This window comes from Podarcis erhardii (genome assembly GCF_964252035.2).
Source record: "Podarcis erhardii genome assembly, chromosome: 9".
Lineage (NCBI taxonomy): Eukaryota > Metazoa > Chordata > Lepidosauria > Squamata > Lacertidae > Podarcis > Podarcis erhardii.
In genome coordinates this window covers 57,806,202-57,833,031 of record NC_138512.1, presented here as the reverse complement: position 1 = coordinate 57,833,031, position 26,830 = coordinate 57,806,202, and the positions used below count along the sequence as shown (strand labels likewise).

Sequence of the window (26,830 nt, the reverse complement as noted above, 5' to 3'; positions counted from 1 at the left end):
TCGGAAACCCATTGAAAAAGACTGAAAACACCCCGTTCTGCCCTGCCCCCACCCCACTCTTTTAAGGACATCTTTATCACATTTCCGGGTCACTTCTGTGCTGTGTATGTAATTGTGCACAAATCGGTCACGCCTAAAACAGGAGTTGCCTGTACTAAAGTGCAAAATTTGTGACACGGCTGTTTCAGAGTTATTTATGCCAGCACATTTGGGTACAACTGCTTTGTGGGGGGCATGGATGGTGAACGAAGGCTCAGAGAAGGCCGTCTTTGTCGATAGTCCTAACTGCTCTGTCTAAAACATAAAATAAAAGTGGGGCAAGGTGGAAAACACAATCTGCTTTGTAAAGCACACATAGGGAGGTTGCAGTTATTACCTAATGGTAGACTTGGTTAAAAGTGTATTTTAGGTAGCAATCTAAAAATTTACGCACACACACAATACCACAAAGAGAATGTAAAATCACTGCTTTTATTTACATGATATAAATTTGCACGGCACATGTAGACTTGTATCTTTAGAATCCATTTGGTGATATATTCTCTTGCATATTTTCAAAAAAAAAGTGTGTGTGTGTGTGTGTCAAAGAGAGAGTAAATGAATGTGTGTAAAGAAGATAGATAGATGTAGATAGAGGGCGCAGACTGACTTCAGGGAACGCTCATGATCACTGCCTGAGAAAATGCCACTTATCAACTAAAAGAAAAAACAGAACAAATATTATTCATTACTAAACTGTTCCTTAAAAGGACAGAATACTCAAACACAGACCACTGCTGTCTGTGTATGAATCAATATATAATCATTCGTTCAGTTTATAAATTGCTTGCTGCAGAAAGTTTCTCTAAGCAACTTAGAAAATGTTAAGAACATAAAGCATAACATCAGGAAGAAGCATAAAGTGGCAGGGAAACAGACATGTTTTTAATTTCTAGCAGATGCCCCCTCCCCAAGTTTGTGCCAACCTGATCTCACACATCTGCTAAATATTTATACTTAACAGATGTCCAGCAGTTAGCAATGCTTACAAGTAGCAAGAAGGAGCAAAGACGCTGATATAATAATATATGTTAAGTTGCATAAAACCTACTACAAGATATTTTGAATTTCCTTTAAGAAGAATTCCAGTTCTAGAGGTGGTGTGCAAACGTCTCATGCCATCATTCCAGTGTTTTGGGGATTGGGGGGGAATCCTACTTGCTCAAGACTGGTCACAGAAAATAGGACCACAGGACACCATTTCAGAATCATATTGTTTTCAACTAGAACAAAACTGTATGTGACACTGAACAAGGAGTGTAAATTATCACATGTGGCTTCAGCTGTGGGATGAAGACGCCTGGAAAAATGGGTCTTACCTTCTTTGGAAACAGGATAGTCTTCTGCAGGGGATGGAACCTACAGAAAGACAGTCAGTTGTATTTATTTACTTTGCATCACCAACGTGCAAAGCGATCCAACAAGCTTATAAATCAAAAGTTTGACACTAGGGGAAACTAGGGAAGGGGAGGCAGCGGTCAACAAAGGGAGAACATGCAATTAATTCAGTTACATACACTTAGGGTTAATTGCAGAAGGGTGTAGCAACTTGGGAGGCTGAGCTGAAGGGCTCACACATACACAAAAAGGGGCTGACTTTGAGTAGGGATTTAAAAACAAAACAAAACAAAAACAAACAAGCATACATTTCATTTAATAAAAAGGTTGCACTGAAAGGCACCACACTTTTACAGCACATTTAAAGCATGCTCTGTACATTCTGAACAAGCACTATGCATTCTGCTGTAATCAAAAGTGGGGGAAGAACAGTCTCTGAAAGCCTGGATTAGATTCTTCATAGAAAACAGAAGCTTCCTTGTACGGGCTGCATCTGTGCAACTGCCATGACTCAGTTTACAAACTGGGCACTTTAGCGCATTAATAGTTAAAAATCAGCTGGCTGAATAGCTGGGAACACTCCTGGGGGCAGCGGAAAACTCTTCATGCAACTGATGCAATCATTGCAGCTGGCAAAGCCCATTTATAAACAGATCAGAAGAGGCGAGGCTTCATTTTTAGGATAAAAGCAGGCTCTGATATTTTTAGCTCCTTTGCTTAAGTTTTTGTGTTCTTAAAAAAGAAAATGGAAACATGTGGATGGACCGAAAATAATATTTTAAATAATTCTCTCTTTCTAACACACACACACACACACACACACACACACACACACACACACACACTTTGATCTTTTCCTGCAAGATACATTGAATTACACAAGGCAATAAAGTATGCTCTTTGTGATTAAGAGTAAGGTAAAGAGATCCCTGACCATTAGGTCCAGTCATAGCCGACTCTGGGGTTGCGGTGCTCATCTCGCTTTATTGGCTGAGGGAGCTGGCGTACAGCTTCTGGGTCATGTGGCCAGCATGACTAAGCCGCTTCTGGCAAACCAGAGCAGCTCATGGAAACGCCGTTTACCTTCCCGTCGGAGTGGTACCTATTTATCTACTTGCACCTTGACGTGCTTTCGAACTGCTAGGTTGGCAGGAGCAGGGAGCTCACCCTGTCACGGGGATTCGAAAGTCAGGTCTTTCCTTTGTTTTACACCTCACGGCACATTTGGAAATTTTATGCTTCAATTAATGACATACATGTAAGAATCGGGATGTAAAAAAATTCCCTTACAGACTGCACAATAGCTTGCACTTCCTCTTCGTTGCAGCAATACGGACTGGTATCCAGCTGGGTGTTGGTGCTGAAAACAGAACAGAATTACCAACAACTGGGGCATGACTGTCAAGTGCTATGACAGAAAACGTGAACAGGAAGGAACATAAGAAGGTGGTGTGTACCCAGAGTAGTTTCACAATGAACCCTGCTTCTCCAGGGAACTCTGGGAATTGGGAGGGGAATAGGAGAATCCTAACAACTCTCAGCACTCTTAACAAACTACAGTTTCCAGCATTCTTTGGGAAAAGCCATGACTGTTAAAAGCAGCATCATAGTACTTTAAACGTCTGGTGCAGTTGAGGCCCTAGAATGAGCGAAGTCAAGAAACTCAATATATCCTCAAGCAAAAGCCAAGGTTTTCCTCTCTCTTTTTTTGTGATCAAAATTACAAGTGGGAGATTACAGGCCAATTTATTTTTGAGTCGTTACTACGGTTTAATTACTGAATAATCTGTGGGGCTCATGCGGTTGTGAATTAATTATTTTATTTAAGTGAAATTGTCAACAAAGGCAGTACGCAGAAGTGATCTTCAGGAACAGAAAGGCAACCACTGTAATAAAAGCCACCCATGTCAATTTTGTATTGCTGTATTTTTCGCCCTATAGGACGCACCGGCCCATAGGACGCACCTAGTTTTTTTTTGGGGGGGGGAAATAAAGAAAAAAAATTATTCCCCCCCCCAGCCGCGGCTTCAGTGCGCCCTGCGCTCCAGGCAGCGGGCTGCTATCCGCAACCTAGGGAGCCCTGCGGGAACTCCCACAGGGCTCCCTAGGCTGCGGAAGCTGCGCCAAGCCCGAAGCTTGGGGTGTGCTGAGCTCAGCGCGCCCCAAGCTTCTGGGTGCAGGCAGCTCTCCGCTAGCCGTGGGAGAGCTGCGCAACTTCGCGCAGGCCTCCCACGGCTTGCAGAGAGCTGCGCGAAGCCTGAAGCTTGGGGCGTGCTGAGCTCAGCGCGCCCCAAGCTTCGGGGTGCAGGCAGCTCTCCCCAAACCGTGGGAGAGCTGTGCGAAGTCGTGCAGCTCTCCCACGGCTTGCAGATAGCTTCCTGAAGCCTGGAGAGCGAGAGGGGTCGGTGCGCACGGTCCCCTCTCGCTCTCCAGGCTTCAGCGAAAGCCTGCATTCACCCCATAGGACGCACACACATTTCCCCTTCATTTTTGGAGGGGAAAAAGTGCGTCCTATAGGGCGAAAAATACGGTAATTCACACTGGATTTCAATAGATCCGTGTGCCAAGTGAATGCTTACCATTTTATGGCGCCTCCATCAGCCTTTTTGTGAAGCAAAGCCTTCCAGTACTCATGGGTGGATTGAATGATTTCAAAAGCAAATGCCTGTTTTTAAAAAATGACAATGAGGTGTGATTCCACCCCCCTCTTTAAAATCAATGTTACATTGTATGATTTGCAAAACAAAACAGGAACTCAAAGAACACTTAAGACTACAGGCTGAACAAGAGCTTGGAAGGTCCCAATACATTTGCTAAGCCACTTCCATTCTAAAAATAAGAAGCTGTAACCTCCCCCAATTCAGACCAAACATTGTGGAAACTTCCAAAAAAACACTGATCTGCTCCCAAAAAAGTAGAAAGGGGGGGGGGTGAGACACACCAGGAATGAGAATGCGCATTTCATAAGAATGGAATGGCCTGAGCACTGCTATGTTTCATGCAGGCCATGGGAACTAAGCCATATTTGGGGAAAGACTAACCCCTCTTAGCATTCCCAGAACCGTTTTGTGAAGCCTCTCCAAGCCAGTTCAAACAGAGAGTGAAATAATTCAGTTCATGCCTTGGCTCTGCTCTAGGCAAAGCTTTTCAGCAGATGCTTAATTTTTTAAACACCAGCTGTTTTGGCAACAGCCCTCCCTGGACCTCAGTAAAACAGTTGGAAAGTGTCTAATTAAGGTCAGTCTGAGAATATAACTGAGACTTGGGAGTTTCCCCCAACCTCAAAGAGGGAGAACATTGCAGACCGTCAACGAGCTTACAACAATGCACTTCGGGAAAGGGAAGCTTTCAAACGACCATACAATTATTTGGAAGTCGCAGGCACTGGGAAGACAAGGTGGGTTTTCTTCCAAAACATGCTAAGTGACAGCAGCAGAATTGTCTACAAGACTAACTGGATCTCTTTCTTATTGCTGTTGTCACCACCTTTCGAAATCTGCTGTCAGGTGCCTGTTGCGGTTGCTCGAGAGTAACCAGGCAGGACTCCAAACCTGTGTTTTCCAGGTTTTATTTTGGTGCAAACTATTTACAGTGAAGAGCTCCAAAGCTCATGTCTGGCTCAATCGCTAGCAGAATCTGGGAGTGGTCTTTTTTTGGACCTCCCCCAACATAAGAGTTTCGTTACCCCCAACCTTCTCCTTCCCTCTTTGTGCCTTAGGCTACTGCTCAATATGGGCGATGGCAAGGGCGTGTTTCCCTCCTGTCCGGCTTGTCCAGGAGTGGTGTTAAGGCTCCCACCAGCATCCTCTGGTCCTTGCACCTCTGCCCCACTAGAGGTGGGGCTTTCCTCCTCCCCGGAACGGAATTGCTTTGCAAGATTTTTGTGGGCTCCCTGTAATACAACTGCCCTTCTATTCCTCGCCTGTGAGCTGATGGCAGTTCCCTGACATCTGCTTATAACCCTGACAACTGCTGACCAGAAGGGCCGGCTGCATCAAGCCAATGGCCCATTTATTTCAGCATCTTGTTCTCACAGTGGCCACCCAGAGACTTGTGGGAAAGCTACATGCAGGACTCCTGTGGCTTCCAGCAACTGGTACTCAGAAGTGCTGCTTCCTCCAACTGTGGAGGCACAGCACGGCCATCATGGGTAGAGGCCATCTTCTCCAAGAATTTGTGTCCTCCTCTAAGATAGCGGCCATCACTGTCTCCTGTGGGAGCAAGTTCAATAGTTTAAAGAAGTCCTTTCTTTTTTATCTGTCCCAAATCTTCCATCTTTCAGCTTCACTGAATGTCCCCGAGCTCAAGGATTATGAAAGAGGCGGGAAAACCTTCCCCACGTTCTCCATGCCATCTCTATTATGTTCCTTGCCTTGCTTGCCTTTCCTCCTAAACTAAAAAGTATCAAGTAATCTTCTCGAAGGTGAGTTGTTCCATCCCTTTGACCTACACACCTGCGTATGAACACAAATAAAAAGACATATTCGCACATGCACATAGTCAAAGTCAGCATTGGTAGCCTTCCCATCACCGTCAATGGATCTGTTGAAAAAGGCAGGGTTTGAACCCTCCTCACACGCCAGCACTACTCTTACAGAAGATGTAGAGGGGCTTATCTCAGATCTCAGCGCTTGTGGAGATGAGTGCCGAGATCAGAGACGAAAGATCACTCAGAACGTTCTTCAGAGATCCTCCATAGGGAGATAAAGAGCTCTTTTATATATATAAAAAAATCACCCTCAACAAGACAGACAGGGATATTTATCTGGCAAAATGGAGTGATAAAACTGGAGAGAGGGGTAGGGCTGGAGGGTCACTTCTTGTGCTTTGGCCAACCAGATTTGGCCTGCACCCTGTGTGTTAATTAGTTCTGCTTTAGTCCTACATGGTGAGGCTCAATACTTCTTGTTCCATAGCTGAGCATGGAACTATAAAGGTGTACATTCTTAACACAAATAAAAGTTTACTCTATTTGGAGATTCCCACCCCTTTTTTGCATGAGATTCCAGAACTCTTCTGAAAGTTTTATTCCACAGAGTACAATTTCAACGAAAACCATTAGCAAATCTTTCACAAGGAAGTAGCTCACCTTGTCTTTAAAAGTGCCATTAAAAGCAAACTGATTTTCTGGTTTCCTGTCGGGAACTTTATATAATCTGAACCAGTCAACCGTAGCTTCAAGATAACCTGGCTTGAACTTCCGGACATCATCAATAGCTGCAAAGGGTTAGAAGAACAGGTATCTATACTTATGCACAAAATAGCGCTATATCCCAATTTGCGCCAACTCCATAGGGTCTAAATGTACATGCAAGTGCTTCCACTGGTCTACAAGGTGACACCTGCAAGGTCTCCAATAAAACACACCCCACAAAGAGAAACAATTCAATTCATTTCAGTGAGTGCATGGAGGTTTCTGTAAAACTAAAGTGAATGGATTACGGTTTAGTCCCTGCTTGCAAAGAGTTCTGGATGCACAACAGATACCGTGCATTGTATATAATTTCAGTTACTGTGCCATAAATGTACACATTGATTCTGAAAACCAACACTGGAAGTCTATGTAATTTATTACACTGGTTTTGCACTCCAAATCAGGGATGGGAAACTTGTAGCCCTCCAGACGTTGCTTGACTCCAACTTCCATCAGTCCCAGACATCATAGTTGACGGCCAGGGAAGATGGGAGTTGTAGTCCAACAGCAATTGGAGAGCCACAGGTTCTCCTGCCACAACCTGGTGCCTGCCAGTTGTTTTGGACTACAACTCCCATCATCCCCATGCTGACTGGGGCTGATGGGAGCTGGAGTCCAGAAGACTTGGAAAGGCTGAGTTAGAGACTGCTGCTTTTTGGCAGCTCAGGAGGCGGTTCCACCAATTTGCAGAGGTACAGTTGAGAGACTGTTGAGAGACAGAAGCTCCATATTTTTTCTTGATTTGGCATGGAGGCTCACTAGAACACAACAGGAAGAACCTTGCAGCAAACTTTCACAGCAACTACTGCTCCACTGTTGTCGAAAGAATAAGGCATGCTTTGTACATGATGGCTCAATTCTGTCTGAGGCAGCAGCAGCACAGGAATAGTGGGGGGGGGGCTGTTGCCCTTGGTGCAAAATTCGAGGGGGAGCAAAATTTCAAGAGGGAAAAAAAAGAGAAAGTAGTAATAATAAAAATAAAAAATAGCGCTTGTCAGGGAACTGCCATCGGAGCCTAGGGTGGTGGCAAGGCTCCCAGACGCTGGAGAGGGAACCAGCAGGGATAGAGGGAGAGCTTCCGCTGAGGAAGGAGAGGAGGAGGAAGCATCGGAGGGAAGGCTCAGGGACGCTTCCAGCGAGACCAGTGGAGAGAGCTCAGGACCTCCCCTTGGGACACCCACCCTGCGCAGAAAGCTTTCGCGCAGGGAATCTAGGCGGAGACTCACTGTCAAGGAGCTTTTATGTTGGAAGATATTCAGGAAACGCCCACTGACGGATTCTGCCAGTGATTAAGACAGCCACGAAGTAAGGGCTGTCTGGTCAGAGAAAGTTTTAGCCAACTACTCAGCTTGGAGCGGTTCGGCGCTTACGCACAAGCAACCCCTTATCCCATTACAGCGCTCTTTCCTCCTCACACAGAAAATCTCCCAATGTTTGCATGGGTAGACTGAGGAGCAGATCTGGGCACCCTCTGCATGGGTTTCAGAAAGATACCCACTCCTGACCAATCCCCCATCCCGCTCTCCACAGTGGCCAACGCTCATAAGGCGCTGTGAGCTATTAACCCTTTGTTCCAGCTTATTAGCGAGTGGTGCTGAGGATACTTGCCTTGCCCTGAGCACTAGTAACCCACGCTATGCCACTGAGCAGCAGGGAGCTATGACTGACACAAATACACACACACAACTCCCTGGAAAGCCTACAAGTGCCTCCAGGGTGAATAACGGACTCTCTTCCTCCATAATGAGGAAGTACCATCATTCAGCGGCAGAGCACACAGGAGAGTCAAGGCTTGTGTGGACATAAGCAGCTGCCTGATACAGAGTCAAACCACTGGACTGTCTCGCCAGAGTGGTGCATGCTCTAGTTATCTCCCACTTGGACTACTGCAATGCGCTCTATGTGGGGCTACCTTTGAAGGTGACTCGGAAACTGCAATTAATCCAGAATGTGGCAGCTGGACTGGTGACTGGGAGCGGCCGCCGGGACCACATAACACCGGTCCTGAGAGATCTGCATTGGCTCCCAGTACGTTTCTGAGCACAATTCAAAGTGTTGGTGCTGACCTTAAAAGCCCTAAACGGCCTCGGTCCTGTATAACTGAAGGAGCGTCTCCACCCCCATCGTTCAGCCCGGACACTGAGATCCAGCGCCGAGGGCCTTCTGGCAGTTCCCTCATTGTGAGAAGTGAGGTTGCAGGGAACCAGACAGAGGGCCTTCTCGGTGGTGGCGCCCACCCTGTGGAACACCCTCCCTTCAGATGTGAAGGAAATAAGCAGCTATCCTATCTTTAAAAAGACATCTGAAGGCAGCCCTGTTAAGGGAAGTTTTTAATATTTAATGCTTTACTGTTTTTAACATTTGATTGGGAGCCGCCCAGAGTGGCTGGGGAAACTCAGCCAGATGGGCGGGGTATAAATAATAAATTATTATTATTATTATTATTATTATTATTATTATTATTGGCTCATGTTGCTCAGTATTGTCTACAGTGGATGGCAGCAGCTCTCCAGGGTTCCAGACCAGGATCTCTCCCAACCCTATCTGGAGATACCAGGACCTTTTGCATGCAAAGCATGTCCTCTACCACTGAGCCACTGCTCTTCTCTGGCATCACCAGTTAAAGGATCGTGAAGACCAGGAGGAGGGGTGTTCTCGATGTTTTGGGGCTCCTTCCCCACCCCCTCAGCCCTAGCAAGATCTTGGAGAGGTGGTGCCCGTCAAAACAGACAATGACGGGCTAGTTGGATCACTAATGTGAATTGGCGCATGTTTCTGATGAACGCATGAAAGCAGCCTTGAGCAAGTGAACGCCAGTTCCCAACTCTACCGGGACTGGCACCAAGAGAAACCAATTTGTACGTAACTACTTTGTGTGCATGTGTGTGTCTCCACATGTGCGTGTGGCCATTTCCCCTCTCCCTTTTTCTTTTTCTAGCAAAGCTAACACACCCAATTTGCAGCACGCATTCAGGGAGGGAAAGCCTGTGGGAAGAGGACATATGTTTTCAATGACATCTTCTAAACATTTACAGGAAGCACCACTTCAGACCATATAAAGGCATTTGCAATGTTTTGAAGCGAGGGGGAAGGGAGCTCACACACGTTTCAAGCTGCTCAATATTGAATGTTTATTCTAATTCACTCCAATGCATTCATAAATCTTCCTTGCTGCTCAACATATTTAAACGCTATCTGTGGAGAACCAATACAGTACGTTAATGGTTCTGGTTTCGCACCTGAATAAAACCCCTGAGAACTGAACACTATAGCAATAAAATAGGTCCCAGAGCAGGTTACAACATTAAAGCACAGTTCAAAACAACTTGCGAACACAAAACCAAGCGGGTTCTAACAATATACACACCTCAAGTGTCAAAAAGCCAGGGTAAAGCGGTGTATCTTCAGCATTCACCAAAAGATGTACAATGAAGGTGCCAGACACACCTCTGAGGGAGTTCCACAATTTGGGGCTGCCATTCAGAAGGCCCTCTCCCAAGACACCCATCCCCAGGCCTCAGAAGATACAGGAACTATCAAGATGGTCCCTTGAGAGGGCCTAGCGGACAGGCCTAAGTCATTTAGGGCTCTAAACACTAACAAGAGCATCTTGAACTGGGCCCAAAATGAACTGGCAATCAGTGTAGCTTCTTTTTAAAATAAGGGTCATGTGAGATCTAGATAGAAACCCATCTGAAATCTTCCTGCTGCATTCTGGACCCATTGACGTTCCTGAATCGTCTTCAAGGGAAGCCCCACATAGACCACATTGCAATAATCCAGAGCATGAAGTTCAGGGGCCAAATCATCCCTGTCCATAAAATGTCATAACTGGTGGACCAACTGAAGTCCCTTAAAAACTTGGAGGAAGTTGCTTTCAGGTTGAAAAGAATAAAGATACGTTTTCCCAAAAAATGGCAGCTGTTAATATTGTGATTATCACTGTGCGTACTTTAAACGTTTCATTTCCCTCTGATTTTCAGTTCTGTTTACAATTCTCACCTGCATCCACATATAACTCAGGCTAACGCTTCGTGCATCTGAAGAAGTGGACCCAGTTCATGAAAACTTATGCCATAATAAATTATCTTACTCTTTAAGGTACCAAACGTCAACATAGTAACAATACTGATGGGTATTATATATACTGGAAAGAGTCACGCCATTAAAAGATTCTATGTTACAAATCCAAATGCCTTCACACGTCACAAAGCAACTCAGATCTAATAAACACAAACTCAAGCCAATTTTTAACCTCTTTAGCTACAATGGCTTTGACGCCAAACACTACAAATTGTAGCTTGGTGGGCAAGCTGAGAAAGTTCTGCTTGCAATCTTCAATACTCCATAGAGCCTCACAACTCTCAAGGTTCCTAACAATGACAGTTAAAACACAGGATGTTTGTAGATTAGGTGCAATGGGTGATTTAACAGGGAGGTTAAGAATGCTTACTATGAATCTTCTGTGATTCTGGGTCATCCACACTGAGAGCAAGGACCTTCCAGTCAGTTTCTCCTTCATCAATAAGACCAAGAACTCCAAGAACCTTCACCGGAACCACCTCACCGAGAGTTCGAACCTTAAAAGCATAGAAAACAAGCTTCTGAATTAGAAAAGTACTGCAAAGAAGAAAGACTCCACAATTTTTTTTCCCAGCTATGTCCTAGTTTCTTTCCTAGACGTGTTAATTTTCCAGCGTGCTTCTACTGCATCAGTGGTATTGTTTCATCTCCCAAGGTCTGAGCATCGCTCCCTCTAATAGCAAACTCAGGTGGTGAGTACCAACAATACTAGAGCTAAAATGGGGTTGAGAGAGGTATTAGGGTGCTGAGGGAATCCCAGGGTTTGCAAAAGTGAAAAAAAAAAAAACCCCACACCACCTATTCATGCTTAGTGGAAACAGAGCATGAAGCGTCATCCAGAATGGAAAAATGGAAAACAGGATGGATGAAGGAATGACTTGCCGGACTTCGAGCTTTTACAGCTAGCTTATAGCTAGCTGGCTAGAACTCTGTATAGGTAAAATGAAACGCTGCAATATTTGGTTGCAGGTACCACGGGTGGCGCTAATGAAACGCTGCAATATTTGGTTGCAGGTACCACGGGTGGCGCTAATGAAACGCTGCAATATTTGGTTGCAGGTACCACGGGTGGCACTGTGGGTAAAACCTCAGCGCCTAGGACTTGCCGATCGCATGGTCGGCAGTTCGAATCCCCGCGGCAGGGTGCGCTCCCGTCGTTCGGTCCCAGCGCCTGCCAACCTAGCAGTTCGAAAGCACCCCTGGGTGCAAGTAGATAAATAGGGACCGCTTACCAGCGGGAAGGTAAACGGCGTTCCGTGTGCTGTGCTGGCTCGCCAGATGCAGCTTGTCACGCTGGCCACGTGACCCGGAAGTGTCTGCAGACAGCGCTGGCTCCCGGCCTATAGAGTGAGATGAGCGCACAACCCTAGAGTCTGTCAAGACTGGCCCGTACAGGCAGGGGTACCTTCACCTTTACCTTTACCACGGGTCTAAACTAAGGCTTTGAAACCTATCTCCCAGTTGGACTGCTGCAGCCTACTCTCCTACTTCATAATAGAAAATAAATGTCTGAAACATTAGATTAAAATCTAAAGCAAGTAGTTAGCACAGACCTGGGAACCAATTTCGCAGACGTCAATGGGATCATTGTCACCACAGCATCCTGTGCTATCATCTTTGTGATTGGGATCTTCCCAAGTCTGTTGAAAGCAAGGAAAGATCTCAGATTACCAGTCTGTACGGGTTACAAAGATTCCAAAAATAAAGAGCCATGCTTCTTGCGTGGACTAGGTTTAATAGTGACTCTCATTTCCCTTGAGACCATGGCACACGGGTGTCACCAACAAATAATACAGGGGAACGTGTGGCCAGGTGTCAGGGAACTGCCATCGGAGAGACAGGTGGTGGACAGGCTACAGGAGAATAGGAGAGAATCTGCAGTAGAAGAGGGAACCAGCAGGGGGAGTGCAGGAGTCACAGCGGAGGGGAGGCTCTGGGATGCTTCCAGTGAGAGTAGTGGAGAGGTAACGGGACCCCCGTTGGGAACGCCCACCCTTCGCCGGAAACTGTCACGCAGAGAGTCTCGAAAGCGCATGTCTGTCAAAGAGCTTTTATGTTGGCGTAAATTCCGTAGACGCCCACTGTCAGATTCTACCAGCGACTGACGGAGTCATGCTTTGGGGGCTCCGTTAGTGCATCGGTTTGGATGACCAGCCAAACCCCAGAGGGATCAAGCTTTTACGCACAAGCAGCTCACTATCCCCTCACAGCAATCTGACAGTCTTTGAAAGCAGCTTGTGCAAGCAGAAGGCATCATGAGCGAACCATCCGGAACCGGAGGAGCAGGAGCGGGAGCTGGCGCAGATCCAAGCCTGGAACAAAGGTACAGGGCGTTGGAGGTCCAGCTGGCACTGCAAACGGCGAGGCTCGAGGAGAGGAGGGCTCAAGATGCAGATAAGGGGAAGACCACCCCACTTGCCAGACGGGTGCCTGGACTGGTGCAGAAATTTGGGGGGGATCCCCGGAACTATCAAGCTTTTAGGACAGAGATGCAATATGCTCTCAATCTACTGTTTGATGACTTCCCCGACGAGAACTCTAGAGTGGCGTACGTGATTGGCCATCTAGAGGGAGGGGCGAGGGACTGGGTTCGGCCCCTGATGGCAGCCAATAATGAAATCTTAAAGGACACAATGAAGTTTTTCCGCGCCATGGACTTGATGTTTTCCAGCGAGATCGAGCAGGGAGTGGTGCGCAGGCAGTTAATGGCGTGTAAACAAGGGAGCCGATCTGTACGTGAGTACTGGACTGAGTTCACCATGCTGATTCATAGACTTGGGTGGGACCTTGCTAGTGAACCTATTCAAATGCTGTTTGAAGAAGGTCTCTCTCCGGCAGTGAAAGATGAACTTTCCCGGGCGCCTAGGGCGGAGTCTATGGATCAGCTGACTAAATCAGCGCTGTCCATTGGGGCACGCCAGGAAGCTAGAGCTATGGAAAAGCGGGAAGGAAAGGGGGAACGTTGGAAGGACTTCCGCATTCCAGAGATTCCGGAGCAGCCTTTCCCGCCAGCAGAGCCGATGGAACTTGGAACAGCGCGCGCGCGCGCAGTTTCAAACACCAGTGAAGGGCGGAAGAAGGAGGGAAAGAGCGGCAAGAGATGCTATCTCTGCCAACAGCCAGGTCACTTTGCCAGAGTCTGTCCGCAAAGGAAGGAATGGCAAGGGATGGCGGGAACTGTTGGGGGGAAGGAGGAAGAAGAAATCACGGAGCCAGTAAAAGCCAACGCCTGGTTGCCAACATCAGGGCACAGCAGCCAGGCCAGGGAGTAATGAATGTGCCCACGCCGGAACCTCCAAGACCAGCGCTTGTGATAGAGGTGTTGCTGGAACTGGCAAACGGACACCCACTGAAGATAAAGGCGCTATTGGATTCAGGTAGCTCATGTAATTTCATGAGCAAAGAGTTTGCAGCTGCACACCAAATACAGACTATCCCATTGAGTAAGCCTTTGCAGGTTACCACGATTGATGGGAGGGAGCTGTTGGGAGGAGAAGTGAGCCAACAGACTGTACCAATGATAATGAGGGTGGCACGACACACCGAACTGATAGCGTTTAACGTAGCCACCTTGGGAGGAGCTCCTATTATCTTGGGTATGAGCTGGCTGGCGCTACACGATCCGCTAGTAGGCTGGCATCAGAGAGTGGTTTCCTTTGGATCAGCACATTGCCTAGAACACTGCAAGGAGGGAGAGGCTCAGGCAGGCGCCAGGGGCACTCTAGCAGTGATGGAAGTGATGGACAAAGGGAGGGTGCCACCACAATACGCTGACTTGCTTGACGTATTCAGCGAAAAAGAAGCAGATAAACTGCCCCCGCACAGACCCTTTGATTGTCAAATTACCTTACTCCCAGGAGCACAATTGCCAGTGGGCAAGCTGTATGCAATGTCAGACAGTGAGATGCAGGAGTTAAGGGAGTTCATTGACAAGAATCTCAAGCGAGGTTTCATCAGAGAGTCACGAGCGGTGGGGGGCAGCCCAGTGTTCTTTGTGGACAAAAAAAACACAGGCAAGCCCAGGCTTGTATGTGATTTCAGGGCCCTAAATGCAGTGTCAGAACCAGTGACTTTCCCTATGCCCAGAATTGATGACATTCTAACACGGGTGAGAAAAGGGAAAATTTTTACCAAGCTGGACCTTAGGGGGGCATATAACTTGATACGTGTGAGAAAGGGGGATGAGTGGAAGACCACTATGTTCACCCCCTTGGGGGCCTTTGAGTACACCGTTATGCCTTTCGGATTACAAGGGGGCTCCGCCTGTTTTCAATCATTCATGAATCACGTCCTGGGGCCACTGCTCTACAAGAACTGCGTAGCGTTCTTAGATGACGTTCTGGTGTACTCAGACAATGAGGAGCAGCATGTGCGAGATGTAAGAGAGGTACTGAGCAAGCTGCGAGAAAACCGGCTGTGGGTGAAACTGGAGAAGTGTCAGTTTCATACCAAGGAGGTGGAATTCCTGGGGTACCGGTTGTCTGACAAGGGATTGGCCATGGATCCCAGCAAGGTTCAAGCGGTACTGGAATGGAAAACACCAAAGACCAAGAAGGACGTGCAAAGGTTCCTGGGCTTCGGAAACTTCTATAGGAAGTTCATCAAAAACTTTGCCCATTTAACAGCGCCCATCACGGATTGTCTTAGTAGCAAAAAGAAATTTGTTTGGACGGGAGAAGCGCAACAAGCGTTCGAACGCTTAAAGCAGGCGTTTGCGTCGGAAGAGCAACTCTTGCACGTGGATCTACAACAACCAATGAGAGTGGAGACTGACGCGTCAGACCGAGCGGTGGGGGCCGTTCTTCTCCAGCCGGGAAAAGATACGTCTGAATGGAGACCGTGTGCATTCTTCTCGCGGAAGTTGAACAAATCAGAGAGGAACTACACAGTGTACGACCGAGAACTGCTTGCCATTCATGAAGCATTCCGGAAATGGCGGCACTTGCTGATTGGGGCGCAGCACAAGGTTCAAGTCCGAACTGACCACAAAAATCTGGAATACTGGAGAACAGCCCGAGTGCTGAACCAGAGACAAGTGAGATGGGCCCAGGAGTTCTCCAAATTCCACTTTGAGATTCGTTACGTGCCCGGCTCCGAGAACGTGAGGGCGGACGCTCTTTCCAGGAAACCTGAGTACTTAGAGGGGGAGGGAGCGCCTGAGGCAAGGCATGTAATCTCTGAAGACCGCTGGGTGTGTGGGGCGGCATTGGTGGGGCAGAGGGAACTGATAGAGGGTACGGAGAAAGATGAATACGCCCAAGAGAAACTCAGAGAGCTCCGGAGGACAGAGGAGAACACAGGGGGGTTCGAAGAAAAGAACGGGGCGTTGTATTACAAAGGGGCACTGTACATACCCGACGGGGAACTGAGGGGCAGAGTACTCAAGCAGTTGCATGACAGCCCCACAGCGGGACATTTTGGACAGCACAAAACCATGTGGTTGGTTACCAGGGAGTTTTGGTGGCCCAAAGTGAGGGAGGACGTACGGGAATATGTCAGGGGTTGCGACAGGTGCCAGCGAGCGAAAGGAGAGAGAGTGGCGCCAGCGGGGCTATTACAACCCTTACCCACGCCCGAAAGGCCATGGGAGGCAGTATCCATAGATTTTATGACGGACCTGCCAAAATCCAAAGGCAAAACAGCTGTCATGGTGGTGGTAGATCAATTAACCAAGATGTGTCATTTTATAGCTTGTTCACATGCAGTCACAGCGGAGGAAACCGCCAAGTTGTTTGTAGAACATATTTTCAAGTTGCATGGCGCCCCCTTGAGGGTGGTCAGCGACAGAGGGAAACAATTTACTTCCAGGTTCTGGAGGAAACTTATGAGCTTACTGCACGTAGAACTCAATTTCTCAACTGCCCGGCACCCAGAAACCAATGGGCAAGCGGAAAGGGCAAATGGGGTTTTACAACAATACCTGAGGTGTTATGTAAAAGACAGAGAAAATGATTGGGTGGATAAGTTACCTCTAGCAGAATTTGCCTACAACAACGCGGAGAACGTGTCCACAGGGATGAGTCCCTTCCTGGCAAATTATGGGTGTCACCCCCGGGCATTCCCAGGAGAGGGAGGGGAGAGGTGGAGCGTGCCGGCGGCGGAATATTTTTTTGAAGAGATGGAGGCGATCCACCGTCAGCTTCAACTTAACTTAGAGAAAGCCAAGGAAGAATATAAGAAGCAAGCAGACAGAAATAGGAGGGAAGGTGAAACTATAAGGGTGGGGGACCGGGTGTGGTTGTCCACCCAAGGGCTACCGTTCAAGGGCGGGAGTAAGAAATTGAGGCCCAAAAGATTGGGACCCTTTGAGGTCATACAGCAGGTCAACCCAGTGGCATTCAAACTCAGGCTGCCCAGTCACATGAAATTACACCCAGTATTTCACAGGTCATTACTGTCGCCGTACCGAGAGGGACGCGAGTGGGGGGAGCGTGAGAGAGAGGCCACCCAAACGCCCGTGATAGAAGAGAGAGAGCGCGACATGAACGTGGCAGGAATCATTGATTCCAGGTGGAAGGGGAATCAGGTGGAATATCTGGTAGAATGGGAGGGGGAAGCAGAGTCGGAAAACACTTGGGTACCAGCAGAGGTAGTCAATGACGAGGTTTTAATAGAAACATTTCATCAGCGTTTCCCAAGAAAACCGCAACCCGTGGCTCGATTTAGAAGGGAACACTTTGGGACCACTGATGAGGAAGGAGAGTTTGACGGGTTCCCAGAGTCAGGGGTGGGTGAAGAAGCCGACTCCGACGAAGAAGAGGAAGACGGGGAGAGAGACGGTACGCCGTGGCTGGAAGTGTTAGAATCCTCGGACGACGAGGAGAGTTCCTTCAGGGGCTTTCCGCCCTCACCGCCAGTGGGAGAGGAGGCGGGAGGGGGTGAAGGGGGCCCTGGGGGGGAGGTGGATGTCAGGGAACTGCCATCGGAGAGACAGGTGGTGGACAGGCTACAGGAGAATAGGAGAGAATCTGCAGTAGAAGAGGGAACCAGCAGGGGGAGTGCAGGAGTCACAGCGGAGGGGAGGCTCTGGGATGCTTCCAGTGAGAGTAGTGGAGAGGTAACGGGACCCCCGTTGGGAACGCCCACCCTTCGCCGGAAACTGTCACGCAGAGAGTCTCGAAAGCGCATGTCTGTCAAAGAGCTTTTATGTTGGCGTAAATTCCGTAGACGCCCACTGTCAGATTCTACCAGCGACTGACGGAGTCATGCTTTGGGGGCTCCGTTAGTGCATCGGTTTGGATGACCAGCCAAACCCCAGAGGGATCAAGCTTTTACGCACAAGCAGCTCACTATCCCCTCACACCAGGTATGGTAGGAGTTCAAGTCTAACAATTTCTGGGGGGTGAGGGTCACATGTTACAGGGTTTGGCTAGGGTAGAGATCTGGGTCAAATTTTCACTCTGCTGTAGAAAAGTAACAATCCTCTCTTATAAGGTATTGTGAAGCTATAATCAGGATGGGTGTGTGTGTGTTTTGACATAAAGTCCTGGGCAAAAATATAATGAATGATATATCAGTGCTAAGGAAAAGATCCATATACAGTGGTACTTCTGGTTGCGAACAGGATCCGTTCCATGACTTAAATCTTGATTTATTAGGTTCATCCATTAAAGGAGGCAAAGCCAGGAAAACTGCTCTTTGTTGTGGATCTATAGTTTTGGGGACATGACAACTCCTTAACCGTAATTGAGGAGGAGGTCCAGTCTCACACAAAATGCTAAGATGAGGATAATGTAACTTAAGTTTTATAAATCGGCTACAAACGTTGGTTAATGGGCAACCTTTAACCATAGTTGATAAACCATAGTTAAGCTACTTGACCGGGTTCACACATGATGCTAAGCGATGATTTAGTAAACCATAGTTTAATAAACCATGGTTTAGTAGTATGATAGTCTCTTAATCTGAAGAGTTGTGAGTTTAAGGCCCATGTTGGGCAAAAGAATCCTTCACTGATGACCCTTGTGGCTCCTTCCAACTCTACCATTCTGCATGAATCAGACCACTATGAGCCTGCATGACTATTTCCCCAGGAACACATACATTCTGCTTTTAAATACTTCTCAAAACTAATGGGCAAATATTGTTACATAATGTCTCCCCAGCCCTTTAGCCAATGCACAAGGCTCCTGAACACATTTGTTTTCCATGCAACCACTTTGCATTCATAAAAAATTACAAGATTTATGACTAGACTTTACTGAGATGACAGAAAACTTTCACACAGAGAGAGGGGGGGAACCACATTACCTGAGGGAAGGCCCCGTAATTCCAAATATAGCCCTTATGGGGAAAGATATTTGCCACGTATCGCAGCTTGCCCTGCTTTACATCTTGCTTAATGGGATTCAAAGGCTCCTTTGTGGCAATCTGGAACATGTTGCAAAATGGAGAGGAGAGATTTGGGAAGGAAGGGGAAAGGAGGATTACTTTAAAATGATTCAACTGATTATCCCCATAGCGTACAACACAACAAAGCATCAAGCTTTATATATTTGCCCCATCTCCCAAAGTGAAGGAAACAGTACATTGAACATATTTGTTTATGGTGATAAAAAATATTGGGGTGGGTTAGGGAATTCCCTTGACATGCCAGTCCAAGTGATATTAAATGCATCTTTCCATTTAAGGGAGGCTTTATTTAAAATGCTGTTTGTGGTGTGTTCAAGCCGTTGACAATTTATATATCTTATACTCTCATCAAAAGAATCCTTCTCGGGCCTGAAGATGCACTGCCACAAACTTTTGCCAAGCTCCACTTGTATTACTTTTTTGCAAGCTGCTGTCCATGGTTACCTCCATTTTAGCATTCGTCCAGCGAGGCACTTCTACAACCATGTTAAGTACAACCTGAACAGAAGAAAAAGTGGGTGGGAAGGAACAACTAAGAAATTAATGGGAAACAGACACAAATATACAGAGAATGAGCACAGAGCAACCATGGTTATTATCATACTCTTCAAAGGAAACACAGTGCTAGCTCTCTGCTGGCAATGGCTGGCCAGCTGGGAGTCATCCTCAAGACTTCATGCTTGCTCATCACAGTCCCTCCCCTTCCTAAACATGGTTAGAGCAGCCCATTGGCAAATACGGCCCACCTCCAAACAAAGACCACATTCACACTATACAATATTACAATACAGTGGTACCTCGGGTTACATGTGCTTCAGATTACATACGCTTCAGGTTACAGACTCCGCTAACTCAGAAATAGTACCTCGGGTTAAGAACTTTGCTTCAGGATGAGAACACAAATCGTGCTCCGGCGGAGCGGCGGCAGCAGCAGGCCCCATTAGCTAAAGTGGTGCTTCAGGTTAAGAACAGTTTCAGTTTAAGAACGGACCTCCGGAACGAATTAAGTACTTAACCTGAGGTACCACTGTAGTTTTAGGTAGAACCTTGGTTATCAGTATTTCCATGGGCTCTGTGAAACATCTATAGACATCTATAGACATCTATAGACAAAGTGTGGTGTAAACTAATAAATTGTTTAATTTTAGGGGATGTTTACATCTGGCAAACATCAGTCATAGACCATGAAGACTGCCTTATAGGATGAAAGTGACAGGCAGATCTAAGTTGTTTGCATGGGGCATCAGTGGAAGAAACTGCTTGGTCAAATACAGCGATTCTGATGATTGCATAGATTTATACCTTTGGTTGGTAGTGTCATGGCTGTTTATGGAGAGGTAGAGGGGAAGAGGCAGCTGTGAGGGTCATGTGGTGCAGACATACTGGGAAAGCTAGTCTGGCACAGTCAACTTGAAGCATCTGTAACCTGAAGCGTATGTAACCCGAGGTACCACTGTATATCCCGAAAAATATTGCTATAGGCCATGGATGTCCAGGTCGATTGCAATCTATTGATTGATCCCCAGGAGGTTTTGGTAGATTGCAGTCAATCGCTAGCTCTTCCATCCATCCAGCCCCTCCCCCCCCCCCGTCCTCCAGATCGCTAGAACAGAAGTCAGAGCTCCTGCTGCGAGGCTGACTGTTTCATTAGTGATCTCTTGTTGAGCAGCTTTTTCCATGTATTCCTTAGGCTTGTTCTCCCCCCCCCAAAAAAACGTGATTTTTCTCCCTAAGAAAAGCTCAACGACTTTGACCTGAACCCCCCAAAAGGGGTAGATCACTGCCAGTTTTTAATTGTGTGAGTAGATAACAGTCTCTTGGAAGTTGGGTGTCCCTGCTATAGGCAGACGGATTTACTAGTTTAAAAAAGTTGCCCAGTTAAAAGAGACACAAAAAGGGTATCTGAGAACTTTCAAGTGATGACATTTGTATCTTGAAACATTTGTCTACTGAAATACGAATTAAATTCCATCTGGAGTGGTGGCAATGACAAATACAGGCTTTGCTCAAATGTATGAATATTTAATTGAGACCATACAGTGGACACAAGACAAGAAGTGTAGCAAAATCCTCTTACTGATGCCCAGAATTATTGCACCCTAATTTTCCTCAAGCCTGGCTTGAAGGCAAGGAACTGAACACATCAGAGAACAATCAGACAGCTGCCTTTAGTTTTAAAAAGCCCCCCACATTTCTCCTTCCCCTGCAAAGCTAGGTACAGCAAATAATCTCAATAAAGGGCTCTGTGATCATACCTCACTTTCACTGTTCTTCGACCTCTTTGCAGGAATCTCCTTATCCTGTACAGGAAAATAGAAAAATTGGTGAATACACAAGGCTAACTTGTAAAGAGACAAGTCTAAAAAATGGGGCCAAGTGATAAAGTGACTATCGAATGCAGGTGTCAAGCTCAGCACCAGAGTGTTCAAAAATATTATGAGTTTGCTGGCTAATTACTATTATTATTATTTATTTATTTATTTATTTATTTATTTATACCCCGCCCATCTGGCTGGGTTTCCCCAGCCACTCTGGGTGGCTTCCAACTGAATATTAAAAACAATACAGCATCAGACATTAAAAACTTCCCTAAACGGGGCTGCCTTCAGTTGTCTTTTAAAAGTAAAATAGTTGTTTATTTCCTTGACATCTACTGGGAGGGCGTTCCACAGGGCAGGCGCCACTACCAAGAGGCCCTCTGCCTGGTTCCCTGTAACCTCACTTCTTGCAGTAAGGGAACCGCCAGAAGGCCCTCGGCGCTGGATCTCAGTGTCTAGTACTAACTAGATTCAACACCTTCCTCCCCAAAAAAAGTTATTTAAAGGTTGTGGATATTTGTTGAATGAGCAACTCAACTACAGTAAGAGTGGGGAACCTGCATCCCAAATGCATCCTTCCAGGTCTCTCTATCTGATGACTTTTAGGCCACTCCTGCTTGCACAAACCTTGAGAATTTTTGACTGACTGGAATGCATCCTGAGGTTCCCCATCCCTGAGATGTGTTGATATTTGAATTTGTAATGATTTGTAATCACGAGGATTGCTATAGAAGGCACTATCCTAGTCTCTTCTTGTAATAATAAAATGCTATATAAAAAAATAAAGAATGGATCGGCAGACTGTCCTATCATCCAGAATAGGAAATCCTCATTACTGCAATTTTTGCAAATAATTCTAGACTTGGTGCTTCTTTGACTACTTCTGCCCCAAAACAAAAAATGCATTCTCAAAAGCACATAACGCAGTTAAGGCGTAACAAATTTGTGTATTGAATATTCACTTTTGCTTCTCACATTTAAAATACATCAGATGACCATGAGGATGAAGATTTTAGTAACAAGTGGACCACACAAGTTAGCCCAAATAATGTCAAAAGAAACCAGAATGCAAAAAAGGCTAGTACCAACACACTGCTGTGAATTTTGCTTTAGGAAGCAGGCCATTGCAATTAACAAGGTCTCCTGACCTCTACCAGTGCAAGACCATAACTCAAATGTCACTGATAATTTCAGAATTGATGAGATGTGGATGAAATCAAACTTTGGCTGAAATGATTTTTTCCCCTGACAATAAAAAGTTATGACTATAAAACTAGTTAGGTTAAAAGTGAAAGACTCATTCTTACCTTAAAAGATCTCAACTTCCAGCAATTTCAACAAATAAAGTGTGTTACATGTGTTAATTACCTCATTTGATCCAGCAAAGAGAGGAATGTCATGGAATGGGGAAATGTATTTTCCCTTTGAATTCTCTACAAGATTAAACAAAACGTTATAAGCACAAACACACATGCAGTGTATACAATTGCTTATATCTCTACTGGTACAAAAAACTAGTTTGCAGTTATTCAGCTATAAACTCTGCTTGCTCAGCTAAAATACTGGCAATACCGTTTTAATCACCTCCTCTTCAAAGCACAAACAATTCACGTTATAGTGGCAGAGAACTAGTTTTCAGCTTGCTTTAAAAGCTGGGTTGCTTTCCTGCTCTACAATCAGTAAGCAATAATATACATTCAAGAATACCTAGAAGCTTGTCTCCTCTCCCACCTCAACACTATGATTTTCAGATCTAAGAAACCAATGATAAAAAACTCAATTAATTCAATTAACTTTCTAGATAATAGGGTAGCGTAAGGTTACCAGACGTCCCCGTTTCCTGGGGACAGTCCCCGGATTTACAAATCAGTCCCCATACAAAATCAATTGAAGTTGAAAAGTGTCCCCGGATTCATTGAAAAAAATCAGGTAACCTTAGGGTAGCAGATCCTATGTTGTCTGACTAGCAACCAGTGTTAGAACTTGCCCACATTTCACCATTTGATGGATCATTCCTTACAAACAGTGAGTAAATCACAAAGAACTGTACCGCTAACATGCTATAGGAAGGTGTTGCTGCAGTGGTTAACCTGCTGTGTGTGCTTATGCAGATTCATTTCATCAGATGGTAGAGGAGATTTACATATACCGTATTTTTTGCTCTATAAGACTCACTTTTTCCCTCCTAAAAAGTAAGGGGAAATGTGTGTGCGTCTTATGGAGCGAATGCAGGTTGCGCAGCTATCCCAGAAGCCAGAACAGCAAGAGGGATTGCTGCTTTCACTGCGCAGCAAACCCTCTTGCTGTTCTAGCTTCTAAGATTCAGAATATTTTTTTTCTTGTTTTCCTCCTCCAAAAACTAGGTGCGTCTTGTGGTCTGGTGTGTCTTATAGAGCGAAAAATACGGTAACTGTATGAAGCTACCTTCATGGGAGGCTAGTCACTAGGTCAACATTGGGACAGTACTTGCGAGTCTGTCGCATTGCTTGCGAGTCTATAGTACCTCTGCAAGGGAGGAGATACTATAATGGAGATGTTGGTGGTTGAATGTGGGACTCTCTGCACACAACTCATGCACTCCATCCCTAAGCTATGGCTCCCTCAGTCTTCTCATGGAACTTTTTAACCACGAGGGCTGCTGTACATCTGCTCTGCAACTGCAGCAACACTTACTGGGCATGCTTTGCAACAATGAGAAAAGTAAGCATTCAAGGTATGCCTTCCTAGGAACTCAGTTCTATGTCTACTCAGCAGCAGGGCCCACTGAATTGACTTCTGAATAAACATGCAGAGGGCTGACCTGCATAACAAGCATTCGCCAGGGGATTTTGCTCACAAAGCCAAGATAAGAGCTTGATTGGTGAGAACTTGTTGTTCTCAGTGGCCCCAAGCTATAAGCGGGGCCTATTATTTTCATTGCATAGTGGAAACTGTTATTAGCTGTGGCCAAGACTTCCTAGCACAGGTATACTCAGCAAAACCCGTGCAAACATCATGCACGGCAATCCACATACATCATACATGGGCGAACTAATGCCAGTGTAGTGGAAGAAGCAAAGATCACCAGTGTTGAAGCAATGATTCTTCGACATCAACTTTGTTGGACTGGTCATGTTGTGCGGATGCCTGATGATCGTCTTCCAAAGCAACTACTCTATTCCGAAATTAAAAATGGAAAGCGTAATGCTGGTCAACAAAAGAGGTTTAAAGACTGTCTCAAGGCAAATCTTAAAAATGTAGTATAAACACTGACAACTGGGAAACACTGGCCTGTGAGTGCTCCAGTTGGAGAACAGCCTTTACCAAAGGTGTCATGGGCTTTGAAGACACTCAAACTCAGGACGCAAGGGAGAAACATGCTAAGAGGAAGGCACGCTTGGCAAACCCACACTTTGTCAAATCCCGCCCGGAAACCAATATCCCCACTGTGGAAGGACATGTGGGTCCAGAATTGGCCTCCACAGTCACTTACGGACTCATTGTTAAAACCGTGTTTATGGAAGACAATCTTACTCAGTGACGAGTGATCACCAAAGAAGGAGAAGAAGACATGGGCAGTCCACATATGGTTTCCAGACTGGAAAAGCTGGTCCCATCTGAAGATCTCCAGTACTGTACATACTGCTGCTTCACCCCACTGCTACAGGCTGCTTCAGAATCAAGCCATCATGAAAGAATCTGCCTGATGTGTATGTGTGATTCTTGCATGTGTGTAAGCATACAATCAGGCCAATGGCCCATCTAGTAGAGCATCCTATTCTCAGTGACCAACCAGACACCTGTGGGGAACCGGCAAGCAGGACCAGAGCACAAGAGCGCTCCCTCGTCCTGCAGTTCCCAACAACTGATACTCAGAAGTGTACTGTCTCCAACTGCAGAAGCAGAGCAGGGCCAACATGGCTAGTAGCCAGATGGCCTTATTCTCCAATACACACTCCAGGATGCTACAAGTGGCCTTGGCTCTACACTACTTGCACCCCTATATGTGATATGTTTGCTATTTGCACTTTGTGGGGTTATTAGTTGTTCAGATCCACACGTTAGTTACGAACGGAGTCTCCTGTCACTGCGGCATGAGAAAAGTGATTGTAAGTGCGAGGCAGGCCACGCACCCAAATTCTGAACCAGGCTTTGATTTTTGTAATTTAATTATAACGTAAAGCTTGAGCCTCGCCAGGGCAGATTCCAGTTGGCACCCGAAAATGAATCACTGCCCCCTCCCCCACTAGGAAACGCCAACAGCGGACTAGATTAACCTCTGATCTGATCCAGCAAAGGAACTTAAATTATAACCAGTTAACACCGGGAAAGGATTCCTTTCCTAAACGCAGCTCTAGGACGCCTGGTAAATCAACACGCGTTTAGAACTACAGTACAATCAGAAGGGAAGGGGGCGGAACAACGCCGAGTCCCGCCCTAGAACCTTATATTATTATTATTTAATTGCTCTTAAATTCTACCCATCAGAGAAGGGAGGGAGAGGGGCGGGTGTTCGCTGGGCGCTGAAGCCCCGCCCTAGAACGCCATGTAACAAAGATCAAAGCAAGCGAATGTTCCCGCAGCGTTCCATAGAACGCCAGCGCGTTCGAAGGAAGCGTCGCCGCTGCCGCCCACGCGGGTCCTGCCCAGCGGCTACTTACTAAAGTACAGGCGGAAATCGGGCGAGTGGAGCTGCCCCCGCTGCTCGGTGCCGTACTGAGCCATGAGGCCGCCGTGCGAGCGGCAGATCAGCAACCACGGCTGCAGAAGCCGCGCCGGCGTCCCTCCCCTGCACGAAGAGCGGTGTCGCTGAAGCGCCCAAGGCAGCCACAGCAGCCGACCCAAGCCAGCCCCCGCACGCATGCTTCGTGCTTTCCGCTTCTCCGCGCAGTTCCTCTGGCGGCGCAGCGGGTGGAGCTCGGAGCATGCTCAGCAAACGGCCTTGAAGTCGCAGCCCGGCCGCTTTTGCCAGCAGCCTGGTTTCACCTCTCGGTTAATCAGTAGGAAACGGGCAGCGAGCCAGAAACCGGGCAATGGGGCTTGTGGGTAGTCCCGCGGGGGCGGGAAACCCGCAAGGACGGGATCTGGTTTAGCAGCCTAACCCGAGGCCTGAAGGAGGGCAAAACCCGTCCCTTCCCCGTAGCTCCGCACTTCCAGTACTCTTCAATGGCAGTATTTCCCATGGAGTTCGGAGCGAATTTACTTCCGAGTAAACATGCAGAGAGACGGGCTGCCGCCGTCCTGAGCACGTTTACCTAGGAGGAAGTCCCTGGTAACTGAGTACGATTTAATTCGTGCAAAACTTAGCGTTAGATCCGGTTGCACTGTGCTATTTTTTTGCATTTCCCGAGTATGAGCAACCTCAGCAAAAAAAACCTATTCGCAGATACAGCTGCGGGCAGATTAAAACGGAGCATTGTATCCACTTCCGGTACAATAATACTTTTCGAATGTAAGTTGTTTTCAGTGGGCTTCCTCCGAGGAAAGTGTGCAAAGGATTGAAACCCCCGCAGGTTGGTGCGCTGAC

At 46.7% G+C, this 26,830-nt stretch overlaps 1 protein-coding gene across 1 annotated transcript; it reads right to left on the bottom strand.

The window, feature by feature from the left end:
* Window positions 1-452: 452 nt before the first annotated feature.
* On the bottom strand, window positions 453-26,645 carry PPA2 (inorganic pyrophosphatase 2). The gene is made up of 12 exons (XM_081877123.1): window positions 25,965-26,645; window positions 22,693-22,757; window positions 21,262-21,306; window positions 19,451-19,504; window positions 18,905-19,024; window positions 12,208-12,294; window positions 11,025-11,151; window positions 6,467-6,594; window positions 3,957-4,042; window positions 2,668-2,737; window positions 1,359-1,398; window positions 453-696 (listed from the first exon to the last, which is right to left on the bottom strand). Exons 1-12 carry the CDS (start codon window positions 26,164-26,166, stop codon window positions 668-670), a joined length of 1,053 nt encoding a protein of 350 aa, XP_081733249.1. The 5' UTR covers window positions 26,167-26,645; the 3' UTR covers window positions 453-667.
* Window positions 26,646-26,830: the final 185 nt, after the last annotated feature.